At 38.0% G+C, this 13,816-nt stretch overlaps 1 protein-coding gene across 2 annotated transcripts in view; it reads right to left on the bottom strand.

Moving 5' to 3' along the window:
* ANKRD13C (ankyrin repeat domain 13C) overlaps positions 1 to 13,816 on the bottom strand; it is a 92,353-nt gene that overhangs the window by 56,942 nt on the left and 21,595 nt on the right. For both annotated transcript variants that reach the window (XM_023209580.2, XM_023209570.3), the window contains exon 3: positions 3,511 to 3,615. In XM_023209580.2, coding sequence (XP_023065348.1) covers positions 3,511 to 3,615 — 105 coding nt within the window. The remainder of the gene's footprint in view (positions 1 to 3,510; positions 3,616 to 13,816) is intronic.

Below are 13,816 nucleotides of genomic sequence, written 5' to 3'. Positions count from 1 at the left end.
TCAAAAAGAAATATAAAATTGAAGGCTAAATGAATACTTCTAGTTCAACGTAAGACTATAAACCAATACGAATTGCTGTCTCTCACACCACGTTAACCTTTGATGCACCACAAAAATAAGACAAAGGCCGATAGAATTCCCAAAGCTACCATAACGTAAGTATACCATGACATAAATCTGCACACAAACTGTGAGCAACTTCTGGAGAGAAAAAACACAACTAGATCCCAGAGTGCATAAAGAATCCAGAGCTGTCTAGATCAGAGAAAGCTAGGGACCATGGGTGAGGGATAAATTGTGGGGGAAAAAAAGGCTTTTTACTTGTATCCTATCTCTATCTCACACTGGTCTGGGCTGATCACTGTTTACCAGGTAACCACTGTAAGGCACAAAAGCAATATAATCTTGAAATTTTATTATTAATTAGTGAAATGATTCTAAACAGTTTCTGACAAGTAGTTTGCATTGTCTGTTTTGTGGTACAAGAATGTTAGCAAAATTATCAGAAATCAGAAAAAATGGACAAATAGGTGACAAAGTTTTTGCCAATAATTAATAATATTAGATTATCTCTGATTTTTCAAAAAACATAATTTTCTGAGCCCAGAAAATGTTAATGTAACACAAGCTAAAAAATCAAAAACTTAATCACAGTGCATAACATAATTTCGAAGTACAGACATAGCCGGGTGTGGTGGCTAACGCCTGTAATCCCAGCACTTTGGGAGGCCAAGGCAAGTGGATCACCTGAGGTCAGGAGTTTGACACCAGCCTGGCCAACATGGTAAAACCCCATCTCTACTAAATATTCAAAAATTAGGCAGGTGCGGTGGCAGGCACCTGTAGTCCCAGCTACTCGGGAGGCTAAGGCATGAGAATCACTGGAACTCGGTCTCAAAAAAAATAAATAAATAAAAATAAGTACAGACACATGTTTAACACCATTATACATTTATATTACTATTTGTAAATATGCACCGTAAGAGTTATTCAATTAATTATCCTTTAAGTTAGCAGTTAAGTATTTGTTTCATGTGATGGAAAATAATGAAAATATCAACACTGAGCAATTATGGCTATATAATTACATAATAATAGTCAATGGGGTATTATTTAGAATGGCTAAGATATCACTCTACCTAAGAAAATCACTTTAAGAACAGACCTCAACTATCTGAGTCTCAATCTTTTACCTTTAAATTGATTGTTAAATATCCTTTAACTAATTTTCCATGATAATTTTGTTTATTGGCCTTCCCAATAATTATGAATTCTAATTCTTAAACAGAAGAGACGAGGTCTTTTATTCTCCACATCTTAATATGCACACATGTTTTATAGTAAGGACTCAGTAAATACTGATTCTGAATAAAAGAATCCTTGAAGCCAAGTGCAGTGGCTCACACCTGTAATCCCAGCATTTTGGGAGGCCGAGGCTGGTGGATCACCTGAGGTCAGGAGTTTGAGAACAGCCTGACCAACATGGAGAAACCCCATTTCTACTAAAAATACAAAATTAGCCAGGTGTGGTGATGCATGCCTATAATCCCAGCTACTGGGGCAGGAGAATCGCCTGAACCGGGGAGGTGGAGTTTGCTGGTGAGCCTAGATCGCGCCATTGCACTCCAGCGTGGGCAACAAGAGCGGAGCTCCATCTCAAAAAAAAAAAAAAGAATAATTGAAAGTCACAAAAGTCACACTAGACAGAAACCCAGAAGCCAACCTGCTTTCCTCTCCACTCTGTTAATTAGTTAGAAAAATCAGAGGAAGTTTCTTCAGACCAGTTGTTGCAACTCTTATTATCACTTTCTTTTGGATTTGCACATTTTTTATCCTTTCCTTGAAATAGTTCTAGGATTAGTATTGTTTCTTGCTCTCATGAGAGTCTCCTGATATATGTCCAGAAAGGACAACTGTCAATGTATAACAAATAAAAAAAAATACACTCATTTTAGTTGTTAAAATATTACAATTTTATCTCAGTAAATCTTAGACCCAAATATAACTTCACCATTAAAAGTTGTTTATAGGCTGAGCACAGTGGCTCATGCCTGTAATCCTAGCACTTTGGGAGGCTGAGGCAGGCAGATCACGAGGTCAGGAGTTTGAGACCAGCCTGACTAACATGGTGAAACCCCGTCTCTGCTAAAAATACAAAAATCAGCCGAGCGTGGTGGCAAGCGTCTGTGATCCCAGCTACTTGGGAGGCTGAGGCAGGAAAACCCCTTGAACGTGGGAGGTGGAGGCTGCAGTGAGCCAAGATTGTGCCATTGTATTCCATGCAGCCTGGGTGACAAGGCAAGACTCCGTCTCAAAAAATAAAAAAGTTGTTTATAAAGTTCAGGAAGTCCACAAAAATGTATATGAGGTAGAATATACAGCTAAATAATTTTTTTTTTTTTTTTTTGAGACAGAGTCTTGCTCTTGTCGCCTGAGCTGGAGTGCAATGGCGCGATCTCCGCTGACTGCAACCTCCACCTCCTGGGCTCAAGCAATTCTCCTGCCTCAGCCTCCTGAGTAGCTGAGATTACAGGCGCCTACCACCATGCCCAGTTATTTTTTTGTATTTTTAGTGGAGACGGGGTTTCACCACGTTGGCCAGGTTGGTAGTGAACTCCTGACCTCAGGTGATCCTCCCGCCTTGGCCTCCCAAAAGTGCTGGGATTACAGGCATGAGCCACCGCGCCCAGCCTGCCAAATCTTAAGTGCCCAGAAGAGCCCAAAACATAGCATCAAAATAAGACTGAATCTATGTAACATCCTAGGAGAGTTCCACATTGTGCATTTCTTTAATAAAGCTGCCAATGTTTTTTATTTCTTTCCACAAAGTTAGATTTAATTGATCATTTTCAGCCTAAAACTATAAAGATAATATTATCAGCAAGATAACATTCCCATTCATCCAGATTAACTTTTGTAAAATTTTCCACTACTGAGATATACTTGACAAAAATAAGATCTGTATGTGAAGTTGAAAAAAATTATGGGTAGGAGGAGGGAGAGTGGAATAACTGAACATTCAGCATATTATCAAAAAGAATAGGACATGTTTTGGAAATACTCTTTTAATGACTAAAACAAAATAGAGACAGTCTTATTCCTTGCTTCCAGCAAAATCTATACCTACCAACTAAAGCAGGTAACTATTGTAACACTATTTTTAGTTCCAATAATGGCCTAAATAATTAAGCAGTTGCCAAAAAGGACAGTCAGGTTATTAATTGTTTTAAGTCCTGTATTATGGATGAATAAAAAAAAAATCAGAGAACATCAGTCAGGTAGGTAGAATGCTGCAAAAGAAAAAAATTCATGATTTTAAACGTGATTCCTCAATTCTTTCTGTGTACCACTCAATGTTCAAGTTCCTAAGTCATAAATAATTCGTATGTAAGTTTATATATAGTTGCAAATGTTCATATCATGGCAAGTTAAATTGAATGAAGAATATTTCAAATGCATGACTTCATATTTTTAGAAGATACATCAACAACAGTAATTCATATTGCTTACTCATCTGTCTATCTCCATAGCTGATGGCTTCCGCCAGAGGGCTCCATCCCTGAGCATTTTTCACCTTGACTGGAGCATTGTGAGCCAAAAGTAAATGGGCACATTCTGCAAAATAAAGTAGTAATAATATCAAACATCATGCAATTTTTAGAATCTCTAAATATAAATATATAAAAGCTTAATATACCAAATTAACATAAATAGATGAAATAAACACTGTACCATGTAGAATTATGTAATTTGAAAAATTCCTATGTATCTAACTAAACCAGGTAATTTCAGATCCCTAGATTTAAAAAGTATCCATTCTACTACCTAAAAGTAAATTGGATCTCTCTGCAAAGAAGGTATCATGTTCCCTAATAATTGTTCCCAAGAGTATTTTTTTCATGTTTTCATACTCTAAAAGATAACCCAAGAACTTCAAGACAGATTTACATGCAAATATCTATCAGCTAGTAAAACCCAAAAGAGGATTTTTATGTCCATAATGTCAAATAGAAAGTTCATTTTTTATTTCAGAAACAAAAGTGCTTTCAAAAAGAATCAGTAATGTTTCCTATAAACACTTATTTTTCAAATTTTATAATTCTTATTGTTTGGAAAAATGTTCAAAAAAGGGGCAAAACTTGGCTTATGATACAATGACAAATCTAGATAGTTTTTCAAATAATCAAAAGAAGTCTAAGGTATAGACCTTTCTATAGGTTGAGAAAACTTTTTCTTTAATTAAAAATAAAAAGTTGGCTGGGCGCAGCGGCTCATGCCTGTAATGCCAGCACTTTGGGAGGCCGATGCAGGCAGATCACGAGGTCAGGATATCGAGACCATCCTGGCTAACATGGTGAAACCCAGTCTCCACCAAAAATCCAAAAAATTAGCCAGGCATGGTGGTATGCGCCCGTAGTCCCGGCAAATTGGGAGGCTGAGGCAGGAGAATCTCTTGAACCCGGGAGACAGAGGTTGCAGTGAGCCGAGATTGCATCACTATATTCCACCCTGGGTAACATAGCAAGACTCCATCTTAAAATAAAATAAAAAGTTTATTTAACAGGAAAAAAGTTACAACTGAGGCCCACGCCATGCGCGGTGGGTCATGCCTGTAATCCCAAAACTTTGGGAGGCCGAAGTGGGCCGATCACCTGAGGTTGGGAGTTCCAGACCAGCCTGACCAACATGGAGAAATACCATCTCTACTAAAAATACAAAATTATCTGAGCATGGTGGTGCATGCCTGTAATCACAGTTACTCCGGAAGCTGAGGCAGGAGAATCGCTTGAACCCGGGAGGCAGAGGTTGCAGTGAGCCGAGATTGCCATTGCACTCCAGCCTGGGCAACAAGAGCTAAACTCTTTCTCAAAAAAAAAAAAAAAGACAGCCATCCATCCATTCATTCAATCAATAATTCAGCAAGTATTTACCAAATGTCCATTATATGCAATTTCTAAATACCAGGTACTAGATAAGGTATTGTTATCGAAGAGCGCGATTCCTATGTTGGAATATAACATGTAAATTAATAACTAGAAAAGAAAAATAATGCAAGATAATGATAAGTGCTTTAAAAGAAGTAAAAGTGTCAAGACAGTGTAATGTGGTTGGCTAAGGTGGAGAACAAATGGCACTACTTTAGCACTATTCCTAGTGATAGAAGAAATAAATACACTAGCAGGGAACTTTATTACAATAATGTAAAATAAATACAGAAATTTCATAGCAGTGTTTCAATCTGGTAACAGTATATAAGAATATAGGTATTCTTATATACCTACATATATAAACAGGTATATAAGAAAATAAACGAATATTTATTTTAGTGTTGTTTGTATGGCAATTATATTGGAAACAAAGTGAATGTCCACAGTAGGGCAATAATAGGCATGTTGCATCTACATTACAGTAATAATATACAGTCATTTTTTAAGACTAGAGTCATATTAAAAGTACAGAGAAGCTAGCTTGAATGGTTAGCCAAATTTGGGAAATTTAGCATCAAAAAGAATAATGGCTAACTAGTTATAACACATTGAAAAAAAAAATGATAAGCCCATAACAACATCAAGAAATAAAAGGGAGGGCAATAAGTTCTTACTTACAGAATAATGCAATGCTACCTAATAAATGTAGAATAAATGATAAAATTAGAAAATTTAACATAATACCCATGTAATTTAACATAAAACCCCATGTAACTGGTTTAGGCAAAGGTCTTTATTGAACGCTAAAGCCAGTAGGTAAAAGGCTTTATGCTGGGAATAGGATATTCACATGGAACCAAAGTATTGTCCCAAGAATATTTACTAATAATAAACAGAAAAATGTTCCTTTACAATGGATATATTTGAAGATCATCACTTAAACTATCTAACTTAGTGGCAATTAACAATGAAATAATCTGGTATTGTGTGTTTCCAGTGTGATATATGTAAAGTTCCTAATTTCACCTATGAAATATTCTATCCAGAAATGTTTAACCTGAATCTAATAAAGCCTCTATAGCTAATTTTCAATTCACAGAAAAAACAAAGGATAAAGAACAGGTTAAGAAACATGGAGAGAAAATGATCAGGCAAATCTGAGAGAAAGGACATTCTACAAGTTAACTGGTCAAGACTTTTCAAAAAGTTGGGCACAAAGGTGGGGAAAAGGTGAACAAACTGCTCTAGATTATGAGACATAACAACCAAATGCAATGAGTGACCCTCAACAGGGTCATGTTTCAATATAAAAAAACCTATAAATGACATTCTGGGAACAACTGGAGAAATCTCAATATGCATTGGGTATGACACGATATTTTAACGGTATCATTAATTTTCCTTGGTGTGATAATGATAATGTGGTTATGAAGGAGAATGTCTGTATTCTTAGAGGTGCATGCTGAAGTATTTGGGAGTAAAATGCATATCTACATTTAGGTTTCAAATGGTAAAACAAAAACAATATATACAGGCCAGGCGCAGTGGCTCACGCCTGTAATCCCAACACTTTGGGAGGCTGAGGGGGGCAGATCATCTGAGGTCAGGAGTTTGAGACCAATGTGGCCAACATGGTGAAACCTGTCTCTACTAAAATACAAAAAAATTAGCTAGGCATGTTGGCATTCGCCTGTAATCCCAGCTACTATGGAGGCTGAGGCAGGAGAACTGCTTGAACTCAGAAGGCAGAGGTTGCAGGGAGCCGTGACCGTGCCACTGAGTGAGACTCCGGCTCAAAAACACAAACAAACAAAACAAACAAATAACAACAACAAAAAAAATTTATATATATAAAACATACAAAGATAAATTAAAATATGAAACAATGTTAATTATTGAGTCTATGTGGAAAGTATTTGAGTGTTTGTTGTGATAATCTTTCAATTTTGGGAGTATATTTAAAATTTTTTATAACAAAATATTGAGAAGGATAAAGGAATTAAATAAATCAAAAAAAGGAATCAATTAGAGCCATCCCAACAGGCTTAAAGGAATTTTCACGGTGTACTGCTAAGTGATACAATTCATCTGCTCAGCACAAAAGTATATAATGATTGCATTGTTTAAAAAGCAATGAGTAAGACTAGGTGCGGTGGCTCACACTGATAATCCCAGCACTTTGGGAGGTCAAGGTGGGCAGATCACCTGAGGTCGGGAGTTCAAGACCAGCCTGGCCAACATGGTGAAATCCCATCTCTGCTAAAAATATACAAAGTAACCAGGTATGGTGGCACACGCCTGTAATCGCAGCTACTCAGAGGCAGAGGCAGGAGAATCGCTTGAACCCTGGAGGCAGAGGTCTCAGTGAGCCAAGATAGTGCCATTGCACTCCAACCTGGGCAACAGAGCAAGACTCTGACTCAATAAATAAATAAATAAATAAATAAATAAATTAAATAAAAGGAATGAGTAAAAAACTACATACATAAATGTGTATGTTCAGACACATGCACAAATATTTCTATATAATAATAAGCATACAGAAATGTATATAAGAATATCTAGCAAGTTTTAACATGGGTTACCATGTTTATTGGAAAGGGGATTAACAACAAGAGGGAATGACGACCAAGATAAAAAGAAAATTTTTTTTTAAAAAGAATAAAAACAAACGGACCCATCTCCCAAAAAAGCACTGGGTTTTGTAAATATGTTTGTATGTATACATGTATAGGGGAATGTAAACATGTAAGATATCGACAAATTTCTACAGCTATTTCATGGTAGACTTTTGAAAGAAAAGAAAAATATGGCAAAGTACTATCTGTAGGGATTCTACTTCCATGAAGACAAAGTCTGTGTTGTAAGTAAAGCATATGATATGAAAGGATATCCATGAGGCTGTAAATGATAACTACATCAGGAAAAAAAGTAGAGAGATGATGCTTTTATAAATCTATGTATTGTATGATTTCAACTGTTTCAACATGCATATGTTAGTAACCAAAAAAAGTCATTAAAGAAAAAAATGGGCCAGGAACGGCGGCTCACACCTGTACTCCCAGCACTTTGGGAGGCTGAGGAGGGTGGATCACAAGTTCGAGACCAGCCTGGCCAACATAGTGAAACCCCGTCTCTCTACTAAAAATACAAAAATTAGCTGGGCGTGGTGGCGCATGCCTGTAGTCCCAGCTACTCAGGAGGCTGAGGCAGGAGAACCGCTTGAACTCAGGAGGCAGAGGTTGTGGTAAGCCAAGATTGCATCACTGCACACCAGCCTGGGCAACAAAGCGAGACTCTGTCTCAAAAAAAAAAAAAGAAAGAAAAAAGATAATATAAAAATATTAAAAAGCAAGTTGCACAGCAATATCTTAGAATTCATATAAGATTTACATATTATCCTAGACATGTCAACAATGTTTCTGATATGCCACAGACCCAGCAGAACAGATGCCCTTCACTCACTAGTCACAACTCAGCTGAAGTAGAGATTAGCAACTAACAAAAAATCAGATACTCATAGATATGCTAATAACCTATGACATAGTCTTATAATTAAAAAAAAAAAAGAACTGGTGGCCAGGTGCAGTGGCTGACACCTGTAATCCCAGGACTTCAGGAGGCTGAAGTGGGCGGATCAGGAGGTCAGGAGTTTGAGACCAGCCTGACCAACATGGTGAAACCCCAGCTCTACTAAACATACAAAAATTAGCCAGGGGTGGTGGCACACACCTGCAATCCCAGCTACTCAGGAGGCGGAGGCAGGAGAATCATTTGAAACCAGGGGGCAGAGGTTGCAGTGAGCCGATATCGCACCACCGCACTCCAGCCTGGGTGACAGGACAAGATTCCGTCTCAAAAAATAAAAAAATTAGATAAATCAAATGTCTTCTCTCAGTAATGTTAACAATGCATAATAAGAAAAGAAGGTAGTTAACAATTAGGCACTAAGGCTTAAAGAATGCATAAATGTGCCAGGAAGAAGTCAAGACGAGGATTGTGGAAAACATAAATTATGAGGAATAGAAATCACACATTTTGACCAGGAACAGTGGCGCATGCCTATAATCCCAGCACTTTGGGAGGTCAAGGTGGGCGGATCATGAGGTAAGGGGTTTGATACTTGTCTGGCCAACATGGCAAAACCCTGTCTGCACTAAAAATAAAAAACTTAGCCGTACGTGGTGGCATGCGCCTGGAATCCCGCCCACTCAGGAGGCTGATGTAGGAGAACTGCTTGAACCCGAGAGGTGGAGGTTGCAGTGAGCAGAGATCATGCCACTGAACTCCAGGCTGGGTGACAGAGTGAGACTCCATCTCAAAAAATAAATAAACCAAAAACAACAAAAAGAAATCACACATTAATAAGTAAGAACTATAAAGGTGATCAAATACACAGAGAATCAATGAGAAAAATAGGACAGTTAGCTGGGCGCAATGGCTCACGCCTGTAATCCCAGCACTTTGGGAGGCCAAGGCGGGCAGACCACGAGGTCAGGAGATCAAGACTATCCTGGCCAGCACGGTGAAACTCCATCTCTACTAAAAAAAAAAAAATACAAAGAATTAGCCAGGCGTGGTGGCGGGCACCTGTAGAGCCAGCTACTTGGGAGGCTAAGGCAGGAGAATGGCATGAACCCAGGAGGCAGAGCTTGCAGTGAGCCGAGATCGCGCCACTGCACTCCAGCCTGGACAACAGAGCAAGACTCTGTCTCAAAAAAAAAAAAAAAAAAAAAGAGAAAAATAGGACAGTTGGAAACAATAGAGTATCTAGAGTTATTAAAGTGAGAAACCTTATTAATTCTAAAGTCACTTTAGGAAAAAAATTAAAAATTGCAGATCCAAAAAAGACTGAAAATGAATTAAAAATTGCAGCAACTGGTTTGAAAAACCTTTCTCTGATGTTTTCAACCAAAAGGTTAAGAATTAAAGATTACTTTTTCTACATCATCTCGTAAAACTTCCTGAAACCTTCCTTAATTAAGTATAATATTCTTCTTCATTTCCATCCAAATCCACAGTTCAATAACTTCCCATGTGACATCACTAATATTAGTCAATGGACTCAGAAATTCAGAAAAAAATCAGTTTCTGTGGTGAAAAATTAACGTTATTCAGTAGGTTAAGATGCGTGAGAGGAAGAAAGCATGTAGAAGTATAAAAGATTCTCTTTACCTCAATCAAAATATTATTTGAAGGCCCTGGGAAATTTTGTTGTGTTTATAGACAAGTACACAAACAGAACATGCCCTTCAACAATGAAATCACTAAAGGTACAGTGTATCTTAAAAGAAGATAAAAGAGAATAGACTATCTAGGCTGAACAATGATATAATGTAAAAGCAATGTATAGAACACTAAATAGGCCAGGCATGGTGACTCGCACCTGTAATCTCCACTTTGGGAGGCCAAGGTGGGTAAATCGCCTGAGGTAAGAAGTTCGAGACCAGCCTGGCCAACATGGAGAAACCCTGTCTTTACTAACAATACAAAAATTAGCCGGGCATAGAAACACATGCCTGTAATCCCAGCTACTACTAAATGAAATCACTAAAGGTACAGTGTATCTTAAAACAAGATAAAAGGGAATAGACCATCTAGGCTGAACAATGATATAATGTAAAAGCAATGTATAGAACACTAAGTAGGCCAGGTGGGGTAGCTCTGTAATCTCAGCACTTTGGGAGGCCAAGGTGGGTAAATCACCTGAGGTTACGAGTTCGAGACCAGCCTGGTCAACATGGTGAAACCCCATCTCTACTAACAATACAAAAATAGCCTGGCATGGTAATGCACGCTTGTAATCCCACCTACTACTAGGAAGGCTGAGATGGGAGAATGGCTTGAACTCAGCAGAGGTTGCAATGAGCCGAGATCATCCCACCGCACTCCAGCCTAGGCAACAGAGTTAGACTCCAACCCAAAAAAAAAAAAAAAAAAGAAACACTAAGTATAAACTAGATGTTTTATTTTCCGCTACATATTCCAATCTCACTCTTGTGCAACCAAATATAAAAAATATAAACAGACTTTCAAGTTTGTTTGAGTTATTTTAAAAAGAGAATTATACAAACACATACATAAAGATCATAAGAAAAAAAGCAAAAAAAAAAGGTGCATAACTGGAAAAATGCTAATGGATCAGTATGTAATCGGTTATGTCTACTCTATTTGAAAAGGATTCAGAAACAACAAATACCAACATTATTTGCAGATCCTGAGTCATCTAACCAAGTGTTTCCCAAAATACATCCCACAGAACTCTAGTCTGTCAAGATATTTGTAAAAAGAGCAAACATCAAATAACTGTGGGGAACTCTGACCACTATGGCCAACACATGCCCCAACTTGAAACATTACAATGCATATTAGCATATCAGATTTCTAACAAGTTCCACAACAAAGAAAACTTTTAAACTTTTATTTACCTAATATTTTTCAAATTGATTTGCTCTGGAAACTCTATTTTCTTCTAAATACCTTTCAATATCCCATGAAACTAATGTAGTTTTTCTCCTGTACTCCAATGGATGCAAATAAACTAATGTTTTATGAAATATATTTTAATTTGTTGTTGTTGTTGTTGAAACGGAGTCTCGCTCTGTCATCCAGGCTGCAGTGCTGTGGTATGATCTCGGCTCACTGCAACCTCCACCTCCCGGGTTCAAGTGATTCTCCTTTCTCAACCTCCCAAGTAACTGGGATTACAGGCATGTGCCACCATGCCCAGCTAATTTTTGTATTTTTAGTAGAGATGGGGTTTTGCCATGGTGCCCAGGTTGTCTCAAACTCCTGACCTCAAGTGATCTGCCCGCCTCGGCCTCCCAAAGTGCTAGGATTACAGATGTGAGCCACCACGCCTGGCTGAAATACATTTTAAAACAGGCTGATACAAACATACGATGAAGCATAATAGTACATCTATCTAAAATTAGAATACCCTCTCTCAGAATATATTTGAGTGGAAAAATAAAATAAAATTAGAACCCTAAACCAGAGATGGCAGATAGGCTTCATTTCACATTCAAATCCTGGTAAATCCATATTAACTACTGAAGTGCTAAATTAGGAAGGATTCCAGAATAGCAATCAGATTTGGCAAGCTGCGTCTTGGCCAACTTTGATAATAGACCATATCCTTTCTGAATGGTTCTTAGTGGAAAAGAGGGCAAAGCAATACACCATTAAAACAGATTTTAGAGCCGGGCACTCCCAAGTTGAAACTGAAACTTGGCTACTTGACTCTAGGCAAGTTTTGGGGCTGTTTTTCTTCCATAAAATGGAGATAATAATAGTACTTCACTCACATGGTTGTTGTAAGAGTTAAATTAGTAAATACGTGTAAAGTACTAGGAAAAGCATCTGGTATATTGTAAATAATAAATTATAGTTATTTTCTAAAGTTCCAATCCAATGTTCTTTGGGGAAAAAAAAGCGTAAGTTTTTATTGATCAAATTCAGCTGACTATATCTGACATATTTTCACCAAGGTTGCTAGAGATATCAATCATGGCCAGCCCTATGCACATTTCTGCTAAAGTAAACATACTTCCTCTGTATTCCTGATTCCCTCTCCTACCCCCAAATCTCACCCAAGTCAGTCTAGCTAACACTAATTTCACAGAAGCAAATACCTATCTTAAAGACAGATAATTAATAAATCCGCCATCACCCATCACTGTGGCTTGGCTTGACATAAACTAGACCAATCAAACTTTTTGCTCAGAAATTTGGGAATCTAAGAAACCTGTCTAGTTAGTAGTGAACACTGAAACCAGAAAGTCACTAAAACTTAGGATCCTAAAAGAATTATTTTAGGTCTGTTCAATTTCAGTAAACAGAAAAAGTCAATCATGAAAAAGGAGAATACTGCAGATATACAGAACAGTGGACACACCATAAGAGATTGAAAGATGATAAGGAAATAGATAGGAGAATGACTGATTCCTCCAAACATCTTGGTTCCCACTCTTCCTGAGACCTGGCTGGTCCCTACTTCTTGAGTTTCTCTAATATGTAGCCTTTTAATGAATACCTCTTTACTTAGAAGTTACTCTAGTTAATCTTCCTTGTGAAGAAGAAGAAGAAAAAAAAAGCCATAACTATAACATTGAAGATACAGATTTGAATCACCAATTTTATAGAATTAAAATAAAAATTAAGGTCAGGCACAGTGACTCACATCTGTAATCCCAGTGCTCTGGGAGGCCCAGAAGGGAAGATTGCTTGAGGCCAGGAGTTTGAGAATGGCCTGGGCAACATAGCAAGACCTCATTTCTAAAAATAAATGTAAAAGTTAGTTAGGTATGGTGGCATGTGCCTCTCCAGTCCTTGCTACTTGGGAGGTTGGAGACGAGAGGATCACTTGAGCACAGGAGTTTGAAGTTGCAGTGAGCTAGGATCGCACCGCTACACCCCAGTCTGGGCAACAGAGCAAGACCCTGTCTCTAAAATAAAAATTATACTATCCTGCAGATCATATGCTTCATTTAAACATTTGGACTTAAAAATCAAACTAGCAAAAGAACTTTGTTTTTCAACAAAACAAGTTCAAGCCAGGGCAACAGAGGGAGAACCTGTCTCTACATAAAATGAAAAAATTAGCCGGGCATGGTGGCATGTGCCTATAGTCCCAGCCACCCTGAAGGCTGAGGCAAGAGGATCACTTGAGTTCAGGAGTTCAAGACTACAATGACCCATGACTGCATCATTGCACTCCAGCCTGGGGAACAGAGCGAGACCATGTTTCAAAAATAAAATAAAGGCCAGGCGCGGTGGCTCATGCCTGTAGTCCCAGCACTTTGAGAGGCCAAGGCGGGCGGATCACCTGAGGTCGGGAGTTCAAGACCAGCCTGACCAACATGGAAAAATCCCATCTCTACTAAAAA

This window comes from Piliocolobus tephrosceles, chromosome 1 (genome assembly GCF_002776525.5).
Source record: "Piliocolobus tephrosceles isolate RC106 chromosome 1, ASM277652v3, whole genome shotgun sequence".
Taxonomy (NCBI): Eukaryota; Metazoa; Chordata; class Mammalia; order Primates; family Cercopithecidae; genus Piliocolobus; species Piliocolobus tephrosceles.
The sequence above is the reverse complement of the archived record's forward strand: the minus strand, read 5'-3'. Positions and strand labels throughout refer to the sequence as shown.